The 21679-nt window shown below is 46.0% G+C and overlaps 1 protein-coding gene across 3 annotated transcripts; it reads right to left on the reverse strand.

Annotated features, from left to right (window-relative positions):
• Positions 1–371: 371 nt before the first annotated feature.
• Positions 372–21142, reverse strand: LOC100380727 (transketolase). 3 transcript variants are annotated; one of them, XM_082962291.1, is made up of 13 exons: positions 20847–21142; positions 15185–15302; positions 12914–13027; positions 12646–12743; positions 11333–11524; positions 11103–11230; positions 10381–10577; positions 10115–10279; positions 6484–6640; positions 6237–6367; positions 5522–5702; positions 2840–2959; positions 372–2713 (listed from the first exon to the last, which is right to left on the reverse strand). In XM_082962291.1, the coding sequence occupies exons 1-13, from the start codon at positions 20951–20953 to the stop codon at positions 2541–2543; spliced, it is 1881 nt and encodes a 626-aa protein (XP_082818417.1). In that variant the 5' UTR covers positions 20954–21142; the 3' UTR covers positions 372–2540. The 3 variants fall into 3 exon arrangements, with proteins under 3 accessions (XP_082818417.1, XP_082818418.1, XP_082818419.1); XM_082962292.1 differs by lacking the exon at positions 20847–21142 and adding an exon at positions 15895–15913; XM_082962293.1 differs by lacking the exons at positions 15185–15302; positions 20847–21142 and adding an exon at positions 13210–13291.
• Between the last annotated feature and the right edge of the window lie 537 nt (positions 21143–21679).

Here is a 21679-nt window from a genome sequence, read left to right on the forward strand (position 1 = left end):
TCATGAAGAGATGTCAGAACAGAGTTGGTGTGTAACGTTTGCTGCTAACCGCCAGGGAAATTAACGTGAGCATCAACGTGAAGCAAATTGTGCAAATTAGCTGGGTGACATTGTAATTGCTACTCTTTCTCCAATACTTTTTACAGGAAAAACATTGCACCTGTAAAGTAGCCTAAACCCAAACTGCAATCCAGTGTATTGGTGTCTTCACAAGGTAAAATGTATTCTGGTGGCCAGATATAAAACCTTTACTGTTTACCAGTTCCACTTGGTTCTGACTGGCCTGCAGGGCTTTATAGGGGAAAATGTGACGTTGGTCCAGCTATATATAATTTTTTTTTAAGAATTAAGAAGATTCCAAACAAGTAACATTGGGTCAAGTTGTAGTTTATTATTTTAGCATTACCATGGCAACGCAAACCAACCAACCATTGACTGGCAGCATCAGACATGACTGTGCAGAGATACGAGAGGTCAGATAATACCCAGAAAGCAACACGAGCCAGGTCATCACCACAACCAGCCTAGAAGAACACAGTAGGTCATATAGCAGTTTAACGTTTACAACAAGTCATTACATAGAACTCAGGTCCATTGAATGTAAATTTCCTGCATCAGTTTCACTGCTAATTAAGGCTATGAACCATTCAGTTCCTGGTGGAGCTGGCATGGTGTCTAACAGCGCTACGGAGAGGTTCATTATCAAGCAGGCGGAACCATTAGAACACGTGGAACGCAGAACCATTAGAACACGTGGAACGCAGAACCATTAGAACACGTGGAACGCAGAACCATTAGAACACGTGGAACGCAGAACCATTAGAACACGTGGAACGCAGAACCATTAGAACACGTGGAACGCAGAACCATTAGAACACGTGGAACGCAGAACCATTAGAACACGTGGAATGCAGAACCATTAGAACACATGGAATGCAGAACCATTAGAACACATGGAATGCAGAACCATTAGAACACGTGGAATGCAGAACCATTAGAACACATGGAATGCAGAACCATTAGAACACATGGAATGCAGAACCATTAGAACACATGGAATGCAGAACCATTAGAACACATGGAATGCAGAACCATTAGAACACGTGGAATGCAGAACCATTAGAACACATGGAATGCAGAACCATTAGAACACATGGAACGAGATGAAGATGACTGTTAGCAGCTGGAATGTAAAAGAGACCAACCGAGAAACAGAAAGATGTGAACAGAAACACATTTAGTTTCATTTGAAACAGAGAGTTCAGCATCGTCTGGACGAGCAGAGAACACCACAAGCTCAAAACAAACCTCCTCCTATACCCAAGATGGGCCCCAGATCCACTTCCCTAGATCGTGAACGGTACGCCATATGGGACTGACCCCCTACAGTAACCGTCAGTCAGCTACATCACTAACATCAAGGGGGACTAGAAAGCAGGTGGTCGAGCCCTGAAAGCCGTGGAACCAGACCAATATACCACAGCTATGATCAAACATGTCATTTTACTGTTACATTAATAAACAGCAGTAAGACCTCAGGGGTTATGATATATGACCAATATACCACAGCTAAGGGCTGTATCCAGGCTGTACACTCTGCAATATGTCGTGCCTAAGAACCGCCCTTATCCGTGGTATATCGGCCATATATCATAAACCCCTTCAGGCCTTATTGCTCCATTACAGTTTAGCAGAAAACTAAATTAGACGGTTGATTAGAAGGAGGATGCATTAAGGTGGGTAAAGAGTTTATCTAGAAACATTACTGCATATTACCATCCACTTATCCCTCCCCGCTGAGAGCTGGCCTATTGGCTCTGCTGCTGCAACACTATACAGTACAGCAGGACAGAGCTGCACTCTGCCTTCCAGCCACAAGGGGCGCTAGACAGCCCTGTTCTGTTTAACACTAGTGGTAGATGGGAGGGAAGTAGGGGGTTTGAGACACAGAGAGACAGAGAGAGACAGAGAGAGACAGAGAGAGACACAGAGAGACACAGAGAGACACAGAGAGACACAGAGAGACACAGAGAGACACAGAGAGACACAGAGAGACAGAGAGAGACACAGAGAGACACAGAGAGACACAGAGAGACACAGAGAGACACAGAGAGACACAGAGAGACACAGAGAGACACAGAGAGACACAGAGAGACACAGAGAGACACAGAGAGACACAGAGAGACACAGAGAGACACAGAGAGACACAGAGAGACACAGAGAGACACAGAGAGACACAGAGAGACACAGAGAGACACAGAGAGACACAGAGAGACACAGAGACACAGAGACACAGAGACACAGAGACAGAGAGACAGAGAGACAGAGAGACACAGAGACACAGAGACAGAGAGACAGAGAGACAGAGAACATGAAGTTGGTAAATGTGTACAGACTTAAGGGAAAGAGACGTCCCCCAAATGGCACCCTATTCCCAATCTAGTGCACTAGCCCAAATAGGAAACCTGGTCAAAAGTAGTGCACTACGTAGGGAATATAGGGTGCCATTTTGGGAGACAAACGATGAGACGACCACCGTCTCAGTTGGCGAAGGTCTGGCGCACGGAGTCGACGATGTGTTTGGCGCTGATGCCGTACAGGTCCAGTAACTCCTGAGGTTTTCCACTCCGTGGGATCCGGTTCACCGCCAGGCGGGTCACTACGATACCAGGCTCCTCCCCTACTGCAGACAGCACCGCCTCCCCGAGACCCCCTGGACAGAAAGACACAGGTAAGACGTTGCACACCACCCCCCCAGGGTTAGGGGGACCCCCCCCCCCCACCACCAAAGGGTTAAACACCGGATAAGAACGGTTAGCTGAAACAGTTCACCACCCACCCTCTCTGTAGTGGTCCTCGACGGTGATGATTCTCCCTCCGGTGATGCGGGCGCTCGACACGATGGTGGCAGCATCCAGGGGCTTGATGGTGAACGGGTCAATCACACGGATGTTCACTCCTACACACACACGCCAATGAGCACAGTCTCGATCAAATGGCATTACATTATAGGATTTCATTATTAAAACCATAGGGCCTATCTATATCCATTTGATACAGTTCCTACAGGAAGTACTCATACCTCTGGACTTAAGCCACATTTTGTGGTTAAAGTCTGAATTTTAAATGGAATAAATTCTCATCCATCTACACTCAATACCTCAAATGACAAAGTGAACAGGTTTGTAGACATTTTTGCCACTTTGTTGAAAATGAAATGAAATTTACATAAAAATTCACACCCCCAAGTCACATCTTTGGCAGCAATTCGAGCTGTGAGGGAACCAGTACAGAGGCTATATACAGGGTATTACGGTACAGAGTCAATGTGGAGGCTATATACAGGGGGTACCGGTCCAGAGTCAATATACAGGGGGTACCGGTCCAGAGTCAATATACAGGGGGTACCGGTCCAGAGTCAATATACAGGGGGGTACCGGTCCAGAGTCAATATACAGGGGGGTACCGGTCCAGAGTCAATATACAGGGGGGTACCGGTCCAGAGTCAATATAAAGGGGGGTACCGGTCCAGAGTCAATGTGGAGGCTATATACAGGGGGGTACCGGTCCAGAGTCAATGTGGAGGCTATATACAGGGGGGTACCGGTCCAGAGTCAATGTGGAGGCTATATACAGGGGGGTACCGGTCCAGAGTCAATGTGGAGGCTATATACAGGGGGGTACCGGTCCAGAGTCAATGTGGAGGCTATATACAGGGGGGTACCGGTCCAGAGTCAATGTGGAGGCTATATACAGGGGGGTACCGGTCCAGAGTCAATGTGGAGGCTATATACAGGGGGGTACCGGTCCAGAGTCAATGTGGAGGCTATATACAGGGGGGTACCGGTCCAGAGTCAATGTGGAGGCTATATACAGGGGGGTACCGGTCCAGAGTCAATGTGGAGGCTATATACAGGGGGGGTACCGGTCCAGAGTCAATGTGGAGGCTATATACAGGGGGGGTACCGGTCCAGAGTCAATGTGGAGGCTATATACAGGGGGGTACCGGTCCAGAGTCAATGTGGAGGCTATATACAGGGGGGTACCGGTCCAGAGTCAATGTGGAGGCTATATACAGGGGGGGTACCGGTCCAGAGTCAATGTGGAGGCTATATACAGGGGGGGTACCGGTCCAGAGTCAATGTGGAGGCTATATACAGGGGGGTACCGGTCCAGAGTCAATGTGGAGGCTATATACAGGGGGGTACCGGTCCAGAGTCAATGTGGAGGCTATATACAGGGGGGTACCGGTCCAGAGTCAATGTGGAGGCTATATACAGGGGGGTACCGGTCCAGAGTCAATGTGGAGGCTATATACAGGGGGTACCTTGCCTACGGAGCTGTGAGGGGGGAAAGGAGAAGATTAATGTGGAGGCTATATACAGGGGGGTACCGGTACAGTCAATGTGGAGGCTATATACAGGGGGGTACCGGTACAGTCAATGTGGAGGATATATACAGGGGGGTACCGGTACAGAGTCAATGTGGAGGCTATATACAGGGGGTACCGGTACAGAGTCAATGTGGAGGCTATATACAGGGGGGTACCGGTACAGAGTCAATGTGGAGGCTATATACAGGGTGTTATGGTACAGAGTCAATGTGGAGGCTATATACAGGGGGTACCGGTACAGAGTCAATGTGGAGGCTATATACAGGGTGTTACGGTACAGAGTCAATGTGGAGGCTATATACAGTGGGTACCGGTACAGAGTCAATGTGGAGGCTATATACAGGGGGTACCGGTACAGAGTCAATGTGGAGGCTATATACAGGGGGTACCGGTACAGAGTCAATGTGGAGGCTATATACAGGGGGGTACCGGTACAGAGTCAATGTGGAGGCTATATACAGGGGGTACCGGTACAGAGTCAATGTGGAGGCTATATACAGGGGGTACCGGTACAGTCAATGTGGAGGCTATATACAGGGGGTACCGGTACAGAGTCAATGTGGAGGCTATATACAGGGTATTACGGTACAGTCAATGTGGAGGCTATATACAGGGGGGTACCGGTACAGAGTCAATGTGGAGGCTATATACAGGGGGTACCGGTACAGAGTCAATGTGGAGGCTATATACAGGGTATTACGGTACAGTCAATGTGGAGGCTATATACAGGGGGTACCGGTACAGAGTCAATGTGGAGGCTATATACAGGGGGTACCGGTACAGAGTCAATGTGGAGGCTATATACAGGGGGTACCGGTACAGAGTCAATGTGGAGGCTATATACAGGAGGTACCGGTACAGAGTCAATGTGGAGGCTATATACAGGGGGTACCGGTCCAGAGTCAATGTGGAGGCTATATACAGGGGGTACATGGACCAGGGAGACCTGACCCTGGGTCAGCAGTCCTACTCTTGAGACACAATGTCAGGAAGCCCAATTACTGTCAAAAGTCCAAATTGGGACAAAAAGATCAGATTAGTCCCACCTGTGTAAACAGCCTATGAATAAAGGCCCTGGACACCGTTTGTGGTGTAATTCCCTGCCAGGCCACCAGGAGGAGCTCTTACCCTCGCTGGCCAGCTGGTCAGCAGCAGCCAGGGCTTCATGCAGTGTCACTCCAGCTCCAATCACCGTCACCTTGTCGCTGTCCGACTGACGTACCACCTTGGCCACGCCCACCTCGAACTTCTCGTCGGGGTCGTAGATCACTTTCAGTTCTGGTCTGGTGATGCGAATGAAACAGATTCCCTGAAACATATATAGACAGACACAAAGAGGCAGTCCAGGTTTATTAGTTCCCATGTATATTTCCCATGGATTTTTTATAGTGGTGTTTTATCTACAGTGTGTACTGTATGTAGAGGCTATAATGAAGGCTGATGAATATATTCCTGTATATTCTGGTACTTGATATTAAAAATCAGCTGCACAAAGTCACGTCTCTTAACAACTTCAGTTGGTACGGGCAACAAACTATTAAAGCTCACATTGTATATAGACTTATTTTTCTACTGTATGTTTGTTTTACTCCATGTGTAACTGTGTTGTTGTTTGTGTCGAACCACTTTGCTTTATCTTGCCCAGGTCACAATTGTAAATGAGAACTTGTTTTCAACTTGCCTACCTGGTTAAATAAAGGTGAAATAAATAAATAAATGTGGTGTGGATCTGTTGGTGTTATTGACTACAGTGTTGGGTTGACAGTCGCTGGACCCGGTCCGAGTCCAGGTTGGGGATAACTCCCCCATAATTCCCTACGTTGAATAGGTGTGTGGTTCTTACCTTGGTGTTAGCAGCCAACTCCACAGACCTCTCAGCAGAGACGCCGTCGCTGGGGTAGAACACAGTGCATGTTGGGATAGCGCGGAACATAGCAATGTCCTCCAACGCCATCTGGGAGGGGCCATCCTCACCTGGGGCCAGGAAGTACAGTGTGATTGGTCAAAGGAAAGGGAAGTTTGATTGTTGGAGGGAAAGGCGGGACAGGTGAGATTTGAGACGCAGAGATCGACAGACACACAGTACTGACCGATGGAGACGCCGCAGTGAGAACCAGCCAAGTTGATGTTAGACTCCGAGACAGCGGCCATTCTGATGTGGTCGTAGGCCCTGGACAGGAAGGCAGCGAAGGTGCTGGCAAACGCCACTGTGCGGTCTCTCGTGGCACAGCCAATCGCCACGCTCACCTAAACAATTATATGGATGGATGTGAGAGTAGTGGTCTGAGGTAACACACTAAATGTATTGTAGATATGAGGTAGTAGTGGTCTGAGGTAACACACTAAATGTATTGTAGATATGTGGTCTGAGGTAACACACTAAATGTATTGTAGATATGTGGTCTGAGGTAACACACTAAATGTATTGTAGATATGAGGTAGTAGTGGTCTGAGGTAACACACTAAATGTATTGTAGATATGAGGTAGTAGAGGTCTGAGGTAACACACTAAATGTATTGTAGATATGAGGTAGTAGTGGTCTGAGGTAACACACTAAATGTATTGTAGATATGTGGTCTGAGGTAACACACTAAATGTATTGTAGATATGTGGTCTGAGGTAACACACTAAATGTATTGTAGATATGAGGTAGTAGTGGTCTGAGGTAACACACTAAATGTATTGTAGATATGAGGTAGTAGTGGTCTGAGGTAACACACTAAATGTATTGTAGATATGAGGTAGTAGAGGTCTGAGGTAACACACTAAATGTATTGTAGATATGAGGTAGTAGTGGTCTGAGGTAACACACTAAATGTATTGTAGATATGAGGTAGTAGAGGTCTGAGGTAACACACTAAATGTATTGTAGATATGAGGTAGTAGTGGTCTGAGGTAACACACTAAATGTATTGTAGATATGAGGTAGTAGAGGTCTGAGGTAACACACTAAATGTATTGTAGATATGTGGTCTGAGGTAACACACTAAATGTATTGTAGATATGTGGTCTGAGGTAACACATTAAATGTATTGTAGATATGAGGTAGTAGAGGTCTGAGGTAACACACTAAATGTATTGTAGATATGTGGTAGTAGTGGTCTGAGGTAACACACTAAATGTATTGTAGATATGTGGTCTGAGGTAACACACTAAATGTATTGTAGATATGTGGTAGTAGTGGTCTGAGGTAACACACTAAATGTATTGTAGATATGTGGTCTGAGGTAACACACTAAATGTATTGTAGATATGTGGTCTGAGGTAACACACTAAATGTATTGTAGATATGAGGTAGTAGAGGTCTGAGGTAACACACTAAATGTATTGTAGATATGAGGTAGTAGAGGTCTGAGGTAACACACTAAATGTATTGTAGATATGTGGTCTGAGGTAACACACTAAATGTATTGTAGATATGAGGTAGTAGAGGTCTGAGGTAACACACTAAATGTATTGTAGATATGTGGTCTGAGGTAACACACTAAATGTATTGTAGATATGTGGTCTGAGGTAACACTAAATGTATTGTAGATATGTGGTCTGAGGTAACACACTAAATGTATTGTAGATATGAGGTAGTAGAGGTCTGAGGTAACACACTAAATGTATTGTAGATATGTGGTCTGAGGTAACACACTAAATGTATTGTAGATATGTGGTAGTAGTGGTCTGAGGTAACACACTAAATGTATTGTAGATATGAGGTAGTAGTGGTCTGAGGTAACACACTAAATGTATTGTAGATATGTGGTAGTAGAGGTCTGAGGTAACACACTAAATGTATTGTAGATATGTGGTAGTAGTGGTCTGAGGTAACACACTAAATGTATTGTAGATATGTGGTAGTAGAGGTCTGAGGTAACACACTAAATGTATTGTAGATATGTGGTAGTAGTGGTCTGAGGTAACACACTAAATGTATTGTAGATATGTGGTAGTAGTGGTCTGAGGTAACACACTAAATGTATTGTAGATATGTGGTCTGAGGTAACACACTAAATGTATTGTAGATATGTGGTCTGAGGTAACACACTAAATGTATTGTAGATATGAGGTAGTAGAGGTCTGAGGTAACACACTAAATGTATTGTAGATATGAGGTAGTAGAGGTCTGAGGTAACACACTAAATGTATTGTAGATATGTGGTAGTAGTGGTCTGAGGTAACACACTAAATGTATTGTAGATATGAGGTAGTAGAGGTCTGAGGTAACACACTAAATGTATTGTAGATATGTGGTAGTAGAGGTCTGAGGTAACACACTAAATGTATTGTAGATATGTGGTCTGAGGTAACACACTAAATGTATTGTAGATATGAGGTAGTAGAGGTCTGAGGTAACACACTAAATGTATTGTAGATATGTGGTCTGAGGTAACACACTAAATGTATTGTAGATATGTGGTCTGAGGTAACACACTAAATGTATTGTAGATATGAGGTAGTAGAGGTCTGAGGTAACACACTAAATGTATTGTAGATATGAGGTAGTAGAGGTCTGAGGTAACACACTAAATGTATTGTAGATATGTGGTAGTAGTGGTCTGAGGTAACACACTAAATGTATTGTAGATATGAGGTAGTAGAGGTCTGAGGTAACACACTAAATGTATTGTAGATATGTGGTAGTAGAGGTCTGAGGTAACACACTAAATGTATTGTAGATATGTGGTCTGAGGTAACACACTAAATGTATTGTAGATATGAGGTAGTAGTGGTCTGAGGTAACAGGACAGACTAGGTTATGGCTACTCCTGGACTGAAAGATGGCTTCAGTCTTACTACGTTACCAGTCTCTTCAGCGAACATTCAACTCCTTGCCGAAGAGTCTGGGTTTTTCAGCTGGATTTACAGCAGGGTTGCTCAATGGAAATGACAATATTGTCCTTGACAAGATGTGGAGCCTCAAATTTAGAATTATAACAGTTTAAAAAAAAAAAGAAGCATGTTGTATTTTTAGGTTTAAAACTAAGCGGTTTTGTGGTTGTATGTATTTACTTTGAAGTCAACTAGCTACTTTAGACAGACTGGTTTCATCTGGACAAACGGTTGCTTAGCAACTGATACCAATGTGTTCTGTGGAGGGAAAAAAACAATAAGATTTCCAATTGGATAATCATTGTGAGGGGATAGCAAATCAGGATCGATTTTCTTCCTCTCTCCGTCCCTCCCTCCCTCCCTCCCTCCATCCATCCATCCCCCCATGTTCTACCTCTCCCCTTCATCCATCCCCCCATGTTCTACCTCTCCCCTTCATCCATCCATCCCCTCATGTTCTACCTCTCCCCTTCATCCATCCATCCCCTCATGTTCTACCTCTCCCCTTCATCCATCCCCCCATGTTCTACCTCTCTCCCCCAGTATGTTCTACCTCTCTCCCCCAGTATGTTCTACCTCTCTCCCCCAGTATGTTCTACCTCTCTCCCCCAGTATGTTCTACCTCTCTCCCCCAGTATGTTCTACCTCTCTCCCCCAGTATGTTCTACCTCTCTCCCCCAGTATGTTCTACCTCTCTCCCCCAGTATGTTCTACCTCTCTCCCCCAGTATGTTCTACCTCTCTCCCCCAGTATGTTCTACCTCTCTCCCCCAGTATGTTCTACCTCTCTCCCCCAGTATGTCCTACCTCTCTCCCCCAGTATGTCCTTCCCCTCCCCCCCAGTCTCTCCCCTCCCCCCCAGTCTCTCCCCTCCCCCCCAGTCTCTCCCCTCCATCTCACCATGTTTTGTTCAGCGATGAAGCACTCCACGAAGCGTTCAGGGAAGGCCTTGTGAAACATGTCAGAGAAGGTCGAGTTCTTCATGTCAGCGTCCAGAGCGACCACCCTCTGACTGGACTGACCCAGTTTAGCCAGGGCCACGCCATACGCCTTACGAGTAGCCACCTAGGGAGAGAGAGAGAGAGGAGAGAGGGGTTAACTAACCGGGGGCCCCTCTCTACGGGGGAGATGGGGGGCCCCTCTCTACGGGGGAGATGGGTGTTCACCTTATCCCCAATCTTGTAGTTAGGCGGGGAGGGCAGGCTGATAGGTGAAAGGTCAGCGGGGGCGGTATCTTCTTTAGGAAGCTCGGGGCAGATGGTCTTGTTGGGGTTCTGAATCAGAGCCTCCAAGTCTTTAATCGCCTCCTCGGCCCGGTCCTTAGGCATGGGTTTACCATGCCAGTACTCCATGTCCTCAATGCCTGGAGAAGAATCGACAGACTTAATGAAATAAATGTCAGAGACACAGAATAACAGGTGTAGACATTACCTTAAAATGCTCAATTAAAAGCCCTTATTAACCAACAATGCAGAGTTTAAATAAAACAAAGGGAAAAATCTTAACAAAAAAAGCGGTGCTTCCTCTAAAACAAACACACCACTCCTTGACACAATGACCACTTAACCCGGAAGCCAGACGCACCAATGTGTCGGAGGAAACAGTTTACATCTGGAGACCGTGTCAGCGTGTACTGCGCCCGGCCCGCCACAGGAGTCGCTAGAGCGCGACGGGACAAGGAAATCTCGGCCTGCCAAACCCTCCCCCTAACCCAGACGAAGCTGGACCGAATTGTGCACCGCCTCATGGGTCTCCCAGTCACAGCCAAGGATCGAACCCGGGTCTGTTGTCACACCTCCTGTCACACATCCTGATTGGCACAGACCACTGTGCCAATCAGGATGCCTCCCCAGGCCCCTCCCCTTGCTCCCCCAGGCCCCTCCCATACCTTTGAGTCCTCTACCCTTGAAGGTCTTGGCCAGGATCATGGTGGGTTTTCCCTTCACCTGCTGGGCCTGCCACAACGCTTTACACAGCTCCTCAACATCATGACCATCCACCACATACGTGTTCCACCTGCACAGTTAAAGAATTAGAGACAGGGCAGTGTGGAAGAGAGTGGAAGAGAGGGGAGGACAGGAGGGGACAAGACAAGAGGGGACAAGAGGGGACACAGACCCAAATGCTTCGCAGCGTTTGCGGTATACGTCCATGTCGTGTTTGAGAGGAGCAGCTTCACTCTGTCCCAGGCGGTTCGCGTCGATAATAGCCACCAGGTTATCCAGGTTGTAGTGGGAACCAAACGCCATGGCTTCCCAGACAGCCCCCTCCGAACACTCCCCGTCACCCAGCATGCAGTACACACGGTAACTAGGGGGATACAGAAATTACTTTTTTTTTTTTTTACATATTCGGAAACAGATTGTCACTCAAATGATGTTCAAGATGGTACCAGTCATTAAAAGTCTTCATTCCTGCACCTCTGTTTTGAATGTTTGGTTTCCGGTCGACCTATTATTTGGCCAGATCCGATAAAAGTAGATTTTCAACCCGGGCCTGATATTCTAAGAGCTGATTCAGGTTGGCTTATGGTTTGCATAACATTGTAACTTAATGTTTGAGACCAAGACGTGGCCATGGCTGAGAGAAGACTGTACCTCTGACAGAACTAGATTCATCTTCTGTGATCCCTCCCTGCTCTGATTGACATGAACCTACAACTCCTTGTTCCAGCGTTACAATTCATTTATTTCCTTATAGAGTCATAGCCGTACGAAGGGTACTGGACGAGACGCAGAACCCCCTTGATTAATCCAAATACATTTACCAAAGCCAGAGAGAATAACTGTCTGTTCAGAAAGAGTACACAATGCTCTTTTACCCTGACCTGTTCACCGGACGTGCTACCTGTCCCAGACCTGCTGTCCCAGACCTGCTGGAACCCTGACCTGTTCACCGGACGTGCTACCTGTCCCAGACCTGCTGTTTTCTACTCTCTAGAGACAGCAGGAGCGGTAGAGATACTCTCAAAGATCAGCTATGAAAAAGCCAACTGACACTTACTCTTGAGTTGCTGACTTGTTGCACCCTCGACAACTACTATGATTATTATTATTTGACCATGCTGGTCATTTATGAACATTTTAACCATGTTCTGTTATAATATCCACCCGGCACAGCCAGAAGAGGACTGGCCACCCCTCATAGCCTGGTTCCTCTCTAGGTTTCTTCCTAGGTTTTTGGCCTTTCTAGGGAGTTTTTCCTAGGGAGTTTTTCCTAGCCACCGTGCTTCTACACCTGCATTACTTGCTGTTTGGGGTTTTAGGCTGGGTTTCTGTACAGCACTTTGAGAATATCAGCTGATGTAAGAAGGGCTATAGAAATACAATTGATTTTACAAAGTCAACACCCTCTGTGGGTACCCCTTAACCTTCTGAGAACATCACAGCTGGGTGACAGGTTTTGGAGGATGTGTGTGTGTGTGTGTGTACCTGGACTTGTCGAAGTGTTTCCCGGTGTAAGCCATCCCGCAGGCAGCCCCCAGCCCCTGTCCCAGAGAACCCGTTGCCACGTCAACAAACTCCAGTTTCTGTAGAACAGTCAGTCAGAGTTAGTCAAACCTGAGCTGGACAAAGTGCATTAAGGCGTCGCCAATGAAAACATTTCAAAACATTTTTTTTTGCAACTACAGGAAAAACACAAGGTAGTCCGATTCCCGTTTATCAGTTCTTCAGTACATTGGGGTCAGGGGTTACTTACAGGTGTGGGGTGACCCTCCAGGTCAGAGTCCAGCTTCCTCAGGTTGACCAGGTCAGCCTCCTTCACAAAGCCCGCCTCCGCCCAGGCAGCGTACAGGATTGGTGCAGCGTGACCCTGGAGGAACGCAGCAGCCAATCAGAACACCGTAAACGACGCAGAGGAGAGCATGGGAAAATGTAGTGCAAATGGAAGAGAAGCCTTGACAGGTGAATCGTGTGTGTAAAGTGTGCGAGTGTGTGTGTGGGTTGGGGAAGGCATGTAAGTGTGTATGGAAGAGCGCGGGCGGGCGGGATCACCTTAGACAGCACGAAGCGGTCATTACACTGGTTACGTGGGTGTAAGTGTGTATGGAAGAGCGCGGGCGGGCAGGATCACCTTAGACAGCACGAAGCGGTCATTACACTGGTTACGTGGGTGTAAGTGTGTATGGAAGAGCGCGGGCGGGCAGGATCACCTTAGACAGCACGAAGCGGTCATTACACTGGTTACGTGGGTGTAAGTGTGTATGGAAGAGCGCGGGCGGGCGGGATCACCTTAGACAGCACGAAGCGGTCATTACACTGGTTACGTGGGTGTAAGTGTGTATGGAAGAGCGCGGGCGGGCGGGATCACCTTAGACAGCACGAAGCGGTCATTACACTGGTTACGTGGGTGTAAGTGTGTATGGAAGAGCGCGGGCGGGCAGGATCACCTTAGACAGCACGAAGCGGTCATTACACTGGTTACGTGGGTGTAAGTGTGTATGGAAGAGCGCGGGCGGGCAGGATCACCTTAGACAGCACGAAGCGGTCATTACACTGGTTACGTGGGTGTAAGTGTGTATGGAAGAGCGCGGGCGGGCAGGATCACCTTAGACAGCACGAAGCGGTCATTACACTGGTTACGTGGGTGTAAGTGTGTATGGAAGAGCGCGGGCGGGCAGGATCACCTTAGACAGCACGAAGCGGTCATTACACTGGTTACGTGGGTGTAAGTGTGTATGGAAGAGCGCGGGCGGGCAGGATCACCTTAGACAGCACGAAGCGGTCATTACACTGGTTACGTGGGTGTAAGTGTGTATGGAAGAGCGCGGGCGGGCAGGATCACCTTAGACAGCACGAAGCGGTCATTACACTGGTTACGTGGGTGTAAGTGTGTATGGAAGAGCGCGGGCGGGCAGGATCACCTTAGACAGCACGAAGCGGTCATTACACTGGTTACGTGGGTGTAAGTGTGTATGGAAGAGCGCGGGCGGGCAGGATCACCTTAGACAGCACGAAGCGGTCATTACACTGGTTACGTGGGTGTAAGTGTGTATGGAAGAGCGCGGGCGGGCAGGATCACCTTAGACAGCACGAAGCGGTCATTACACTGGTTACGTGGGTGTAAGTGTGTATGGAAGAGCGCGGGCGGGCGGGATCACCTTAGACAGCACGAAGCGGTCATTACACTGGTTACGTGGGTGTAAGTGTGTATGGAAGAGCGCGGGCGGGCGGGATCACCTTAGACAGCACGAAGCGGTCATTACACTGGTTACGTGGGTGTAAGTGTGTATGGAAGAGCGCGGGCGGGCAGGATCACCTTAGACAGCACGAAGCGGTCATTACACTGGTTACGTGGGTGTAAGTGTGTATGGAAGAGCGCGGGCGGGCAGGATCACCTTAGACAGCACGAAGCGGTCATTACACTGGTTACGTGGGTGTAAGTGTGTATGGAAGAGCGCGGGCGGGCAGGATCACCTTAGACAGCACGAAGCGGTCATTACACTGGTTACGTGGGTGTAAGTGTGTATGGAAGAGCGCGGGCGGGCAGGATCACCTTAGACAGCACGAAGCGGTCATTACACTGGTTACGTGGGTGTAAGTGTGTATGGAAGAGCGCGGGCGGGCAGGATCACCTTAGACAGCACGAAGCGGTCATTACACTGGTTACGTGGGTGTAAGTGTGTATGGAAGAGCGCGGGCGGGCAGGATCACCTTAGACAGCACGAAGCGGTCATTACACTGGTTACGTGGGTGTAAGTGTGTATGGAAGAGCGCGGGCGGGCAGGATCACCTTAGACAGCACGAAGCGGTCATTACACTGGTTACGTGGGTGTAAGTGTGTATGGAAGAGCGCGGGCGGGCAGGATCACCTTAGACAGCACGAAGCGGTCATTACACTGGTTACGTGGGTGTAAGTGTGTATGGAAGAGCGCGGGCGGGCAGGATCACCTTAGACAGCACGAAGCGGTCATTACACTGGTTACGTGGGTGTAAGTGTGTATGGAAGAGCGCGGGCGGGCGGGATCACCTTAGACAGCACGAAGCGGTCATTACACTGGTTACGTGGGTCAGCAGCTTTGTACCGCATCGTGTGGAAGAACAGCACGGACATGAGCTCTGCTGCACTGCAACATGTGGTGGGGTGACTGGAGAGAGGGAGAGAGGGAGAGGGGGAGAGGGGGAGAGAGAGAGAGAGAGAAGGGGGGAGAGAGAGAGGGGGGAGAGAGAGAGGGGGGGAGAGAGAGGGGGGAGAGAGAGAGGGGGGGAGAGAGAGAGGGGGGGAGAGAGAGAGGGGGGGAGAGAGAGAGGGGGGGAGAGAGAGAGGGGGGGAGAGAGAGAGGGGGGGAGAGAGGGCAGTCTGTTAGTGAAACATGACATCACAACCAGCTGTAATGGCAACCCAAACCACTCGTTAGAGTTGCATGCACAGTCGCAAAGTATTCAGACCCCTTGACTTTTTCAACATTGTTACGTTACAGCCTTATTCTAAAATGGATTAAATAGAAAATGTCCTCAATCTACACATAATCCCTCAATGACAAAGCGAACAGGTTTAGAAGTTGTACAAATTTAAACATGGAAATGCCTTTCCATCAGTATTCAGACCCTTTGCTAGGAGACTAAATTGAGTTCAGGTGCTTCCTGTTTTCATTGATCATCCTTGATGTTTCTACATCTTGATTGGGGTCCACATGTGGTAAATTCAATTGATTGGACATGATTTGGAAAGGCACACACCTGTCTATATAATGTCCCACAGTTGACAGGGCAGGTCAGAGCAAAAACCAAGCCATGAGGTGGAAGGAATTGTCCGTAGAGCTCTGAGACAGGATTGTGTCGAGGCTCAGATCTGGGGAAGGGAACCACATTTTATTGCAGCATTGAAGATCCCCAAGAACACAGTGGCCTCCATCATTCTGAAATGGAAGAAGTTTGGAACCACCAAGACTCTTCCTAGAGCTGGCCGTCTGGCCAAATTGAGCCATCGGGGGAGAAGGGCCTTGGTCAGGGGAGGTGACCAAGAACCCGATGGTCACTCTGACAGAGCTCCAGAGTTCCTCTGTGGAGAATGTGTCTTCAACTCTGAAGCATTTATTTTGGGCTGTAATCTGAGGTGCAGTTAGTTAACTAATGAACTTATCCTCTGCAGCAGAGGTAACTCTGGGTCTTCCTTTCCTGTGGCGGTCCTCATGAGAGCCAGTTTCATCATAGCGCATGATGGTTTTAATGACTGCACTTGAATTAACTTTCAAAGTACTTGAAATTTGGGCACAAAAATACATCTGAAACATCCACAAAACGGGACCAAATACTTTACTACACAAGTGAATTTGTCCCAATACTTTTGGTTCCATAAAATGGGGACTAAGTGCAAAAAGTCCAAACGGTTCACCCGATTTGGATGAAAATATCCTGAAATTAAATCTGACAGTCTGCACGCCTTTTCTAATCTAAAGCGCTGGTGTACAGAGACAAAACAAAATGTCACTGTCCCAAACACTTGTTGCTCACTGGATATTTTCCCAGTGAAGACAACACTGATCACAAGCAGCAAAGCCCTGGACTTCATGAGGGAGACAGAGGCCTCATACCCAGGAGAGACTTATGACTCAGCAGGACAGTCTCTCCACAGTGAAGCCAAGCAGCGTGGTAACAGTTATTTGCAGGAGGACAGTGGTGGTTAAGAATGACAAAATCTGGTCGTTTTAAAAAAAGCCATGCATTGACTAATAGTATCGCCACTTCCTGTAATCTCATGCGTCGTTGACCAATAGCATATCTACTTCCTGATAACCTGAACATGTCAACACTCCAGTCCCTATGGGGTCATTCAGTGGAACGTGTAAGGCTGCGTCCCAAATGGCCATAGTCTTTAGAGTGCACTACTTTCGACCAGGGCCCCTAGGGTTCTGTATGAATAGGATGCCATTTGGGACGAGCTGTTAGTAGTGTTAACACATTATCATTCAAACAGTCACTGCATTCTTCACCATTAAAAAACGACAACAGAATGGCAAAGAACCATTTAACCCACAAGGTGATATTCCAGTATCAGACACCTGCTGAAAACAGAAAAGTTTAGTCAGAGTTACCACTAAATACAAACAGCTGAAGCATTTGGGGAAATATTTAAAATTATACATTTTTTTTTTTTTTAAATAAAATAACACTAGTTTCTGTAAAAGCAGTTTTGATTCAGCAAAAACATCCTATAAAATGTGTTTAAAATAAAAGACAAAGCATTCTTACATCTGTGTAGAAGAGGAGCAATAAAACACGATGAGTGGCAGACCGGGGTTGCGTTCAATACGACAGAACGGTGTACAATGTTTAATAGAACGGAAACGGTACAGAAACAGCCAGTTGAGGCGTTATTATGGCGGCCCATAAGGTGCGCTGGACGAGTTCTACCAGTTCAGATAATCATCCTTATATTGACCCACCACACGGGAGGAAAACCGCACCTCAAAAAAGGTTGTTGAAGAACAGTGAGCTCCGTTTTGGGGGGGGGGGGGGGAAACGTGTCATTCCGTACAAATCTAGAAACATTGATAACTGAACGCACCCCAGGTCCACCTATATGCCGACTTCTAAAAAAATAAACAGGCTACTCTTCATTTCTCTAAGAAAAGCCTAAACCTGATAAACCATGAAGGTTATTGGATTTCATTGTGGGCAACTGTCTGAATACCAGGAAGTGACAAAACATTTTTTATTTTTTTGTATTTAGCAATAACAGGTTAGTCTTCACCATACTTCAAACTGGTTCCCTTTTCTGGACAGTACATGAGGTGTGCAATCACAGCCAGTCAGAAGGAAGTTATCAGTCTGAACTGAAGAGGAGCCACACAGGCCATATTTCTGGTTTCTCCCCGTTGTTCAGGATAAAGGAGCTGGGCAGGTTCAGCCTGCTCTGAGGTGGTCTTCATTGGCTAGGTGACGTTTATTACTGAAAACAGGGAGAAAGTGACACCAGGAAATACCCCATCTTATAACAGAAAACATTTTTTTTTTTTTTAAGTTTCCACCTTTAAGGGAGATTAAACGTGTAAAAACAAGTTTAAGTGAGATCTCTTTTTTCTGTTAAGTGATTTTAAGCTTTTAAAACATGACAAAAACGCAACAGTTTCTCTTCTCCAGTGGTGAAGACATGGACGTCTCATGGTTTGCAAAATGGATCAACTTCAAGCGCCGTAATGTTTTGGCATTCAGGTTCAATAACCACTTCTTCCATGGGCAAGCATGTATGGACAGTTGTGTTTAAACCACAGGGGATGCTGTCCAAAAATAAAATTAACTTGATTTAACTCAAATAGATTTACCCATAAACTGAAACGGTGCAAGATAATTAAGCATACAATATAATAACATAGCTATGTATTGTAGTAGTCAGTAACAAAAAAAAAAAAAAAAATCAATGATTTAATGAATAGTAGCCTAGGCCTAATGGAAAAAAACTCTCCTCCTAATCTATGCCTATATTTGGGAAGTAGACTAGACCGATTTAACCCATTAATACCCAACGTGGTGTTCATTTAAGCCAAAGGCAGCTTACGTTATCTAAAAAAATAAACACAACTAGGAAACTGAACTAGTGCAGAATCAGGGCTGGATACTGTTGATGTGGACAACTGGGCATCTCTGACAGACCAGGAAGTGATTATCAACAGGTTTGGTCCTTCATACCTGAAAATGATCATTTCCTCATTAGGGTCATCTTACGAAGTGAAAACAAGCCAAATAAACATTCTGGCTCCACCCACATTGTTTAATTGAAAGACCGGCCCTTATCTAAGCCACGGGTGAGGTTCTCTCTACCTAATGTTGTAAGCATTACAAAACATATACAATAAAATCTGGCCTGGAAAGATACTGTCTCATGAATTCAAAAAGGAATCTGCATTTTTTGAGAACTACATTTAATTCTTAGCAACAGTGGAGTTGCTTTCGCCTGGTCCCAGATCTGTCTGAGCTCATACCAACTCCATAGTGACAAGGAGTTGGCATCACGATGGCAGACAGACCGGCTAGAACTGCTCTGGGGTTGACAAACTTACCGATGGGGACAACTTATTTTGTAGCCTTTCAGTACTGTCCCTTACCCACACACTAACAGAATGTAGATTATATGTAACAAATGGCATATATATATATATATATATATATATATGCAATTTTAAAAGAAATGTCTGGTCAAAATGTATTGCACTAGCCTAAATAGTGATTAGGTTGTAATTTCAGGCACATAAAACCACAGTGTCCCCCCTTCTTTCTCCACACAGTGACAAACACATTCAGAATGTCATGTTGAGAATGAACCACTTCTGTACTGTGGCAATAACGGTGAGAAAAAGTGTAGTTCGACTCGGCTTAAATACTTCTCTGCAATGAGAGAGGAGCCCAATTTACATTTATTTACATCAATACCCCTGCGCTGCAGGTAGCTAGAGCAGAAGTCCATGACTCAGCAGATTCCAAGCTTGAAGAGAGAACAAACAGTTAATGTGGGACAGAAGCTCATTTCTAACCCTCCTCCCCACCAAACACTCATTCTTTAGTCAGTATTTTTACTAGGATGCTGTCTGGACGCATGGTGGGACTCAATCTTTAAATCAAAGACACAAGGCCACCACATCTGTCCATGTGATGTTTTACCTTTGCTAAAATGTTTAAAAAAGAAAAAAGATATTCCACATGGTCATGATGCCAGTGGGGTATTCAATTCATCTGATTCTGTTTAACGGATGCGAACCGGGAGGGACAATTGAAAAACGCGAAACAGTGGAATGAATGAATATACCCAGATTCTATCTAATCAAAGTTAACCAAAAGCAAGGCTGGATGGTGCATCCATAAAAATGTACGGTCATTTAAAACGATACCAGTTTTACGCAGGATGTCTAGCTAGCAATATTAGCCAGCTACTTTAGCTAGGTAACATCGAACACTTTACAAATTACAATGTGTTTGTGTCCTTACCTTGAAAGCAGTGTATGGACAAGGAGACTGAACTTGTGTTCTGGTTACACACAGCCATTAAATATAGTTTCATGTGCATGGCTCAGTTGGTAGAGCATGGTGTTTGCAACGCCAGGGTTGTGGGTTTGATTCCCACGGGGGGCCAGTACGGAGAAAGGAAATGAAATGTATGCATTCACTACTGTAAGTCGCTCTGGATAAGAGCGTCTACTAAATGACTAAATTGTAAAAGTGTCAAAATGTAGAGCCTTGGTCCCATCACGTGTCACAAAACGTTACACCTGAGAACAGGGATAAATCCCTTCTACCGACCGTTTCTCCCCGTCTCATTACTGTCTGAATAAAATGTCAAACCTCAAACATTTTGAAGAATGTAAAAAAAAAAAAGTACTAACAAAGTCGTCAAATGTTAAGTTTATTTAAAATGTTCAAAGCATCCCGAATATAGCTGACCTGTGGTTTTATTTCATTCCCTCGTCTATGTAGAGGTAATACCAACCTCAACACCAAACTTCCTTCAAACACTGGCAACCCTGAATTACACCTGTAAAAAGGAAACGTCGTGTACTTGGTTTAACTAACTAACTAAACCAAAGATAACCAGCCCATATGAAATACAGCACGTCCACGCAGTTCAATGTATCATGTTAACTAACAAGATACATTAACTCCAACCTTTATAAAGTGGTTTTAAAAAAGAAACCACTCACCCGGAGTTGGAGGCGCATGTTGCCTTGACGGAGTTGATCCGCAGCTTGTTAGCGATGTCTCTCAGCCCCTGCAGGGTCTTCTCGTCGGGTTTATGGTAACTAGCCATGACTGAGGTAAATGGAAACCGCTTGGCTAGAAGAGCTGCACAGCTTCGGTGTCGGTTCAACTCGGGAAGACTAGCTGAACATTCAACAGATGCTATAAACGAGGAGGAAAAAGGGGAATGAGACACAGGTTTTATATTTAATTATCCTGGACGCCGTAGGAACGGGGCGGTCACCACACGTTTTCATTGGTTGAGGCGCATTCTCATTCCACCACGCTCGACACAACGTAACCTGCGTAATTTAAACGTCATAACGTAACCTGCGTAATTTCAACGTCAGCGCGTACATAACGTAACGGCTAATATATTTATTTTAGTTGCAATATTATAATAATCATTCTAATTTATTAAATGTATATAGCGCTTTTCATAATAATCTCAAAGCCATCAAAAGCAACAAAAAAAACAACCAATACATCATGAGTAACCTATTGTTGTCTAGGTAACCAATACATCATGAGTAACCTATTGTTGTCTAGGTAACCAATACATCATGAGTAACCTATTGTTGTCTAGGTAACCAATACATCATGAGTAGCCTTTCGTTGTCTTGGTAACCAATAATACATTTACATTTACATTACATTTAAGTCATTTAGCAGACGCTATTATCCAGAGCGACTTACAAATTGGTGCGTTCACCTTATGATATCCAGTGGAACAACCACTTTACAATAGTGCATCTAAATCTTTTAAGGGGGGGGGGTTAGAAGGATTACTTTATCC

Source organism: Salmo salar, chromosome 15, assembly GCF_965601325.2.
Source record: "Salmo salar chromosome 15, fSalSal1, whole genome shotgun sequence".
In the NCBI taxonomy this organism is placed as follows: domain Eukaryota; kingdom Metazoa; phylum Chordata; class Actinopteri; order Salmoniformes; family Salmonidae; genus Salmo; species Salmo salar.

Coding starts and splice junctions, on each gene's coding strand:
- LOC100380727 (XM_082962291.1), bottom strand. CDS start 20,953: ATGGCTAGTTACCATAAACCCGACGAGAAGACCCTGCAGGGGCTGAGA. Junction 10,578..11,102: donor CAAGGGTAGAGGACTCAAAG/GTATGGGAGGGG, acceptor ATTCTTCTCCAG/GCATTGAGGACATGGAGTAC. Junction 6,641..10,114: donor TCATCGCTGAACAAAACATG/GTGAGATGGAGG, acceptor ATAATTGTTTAG/GTGAGCGTGGCGATTGGCTG.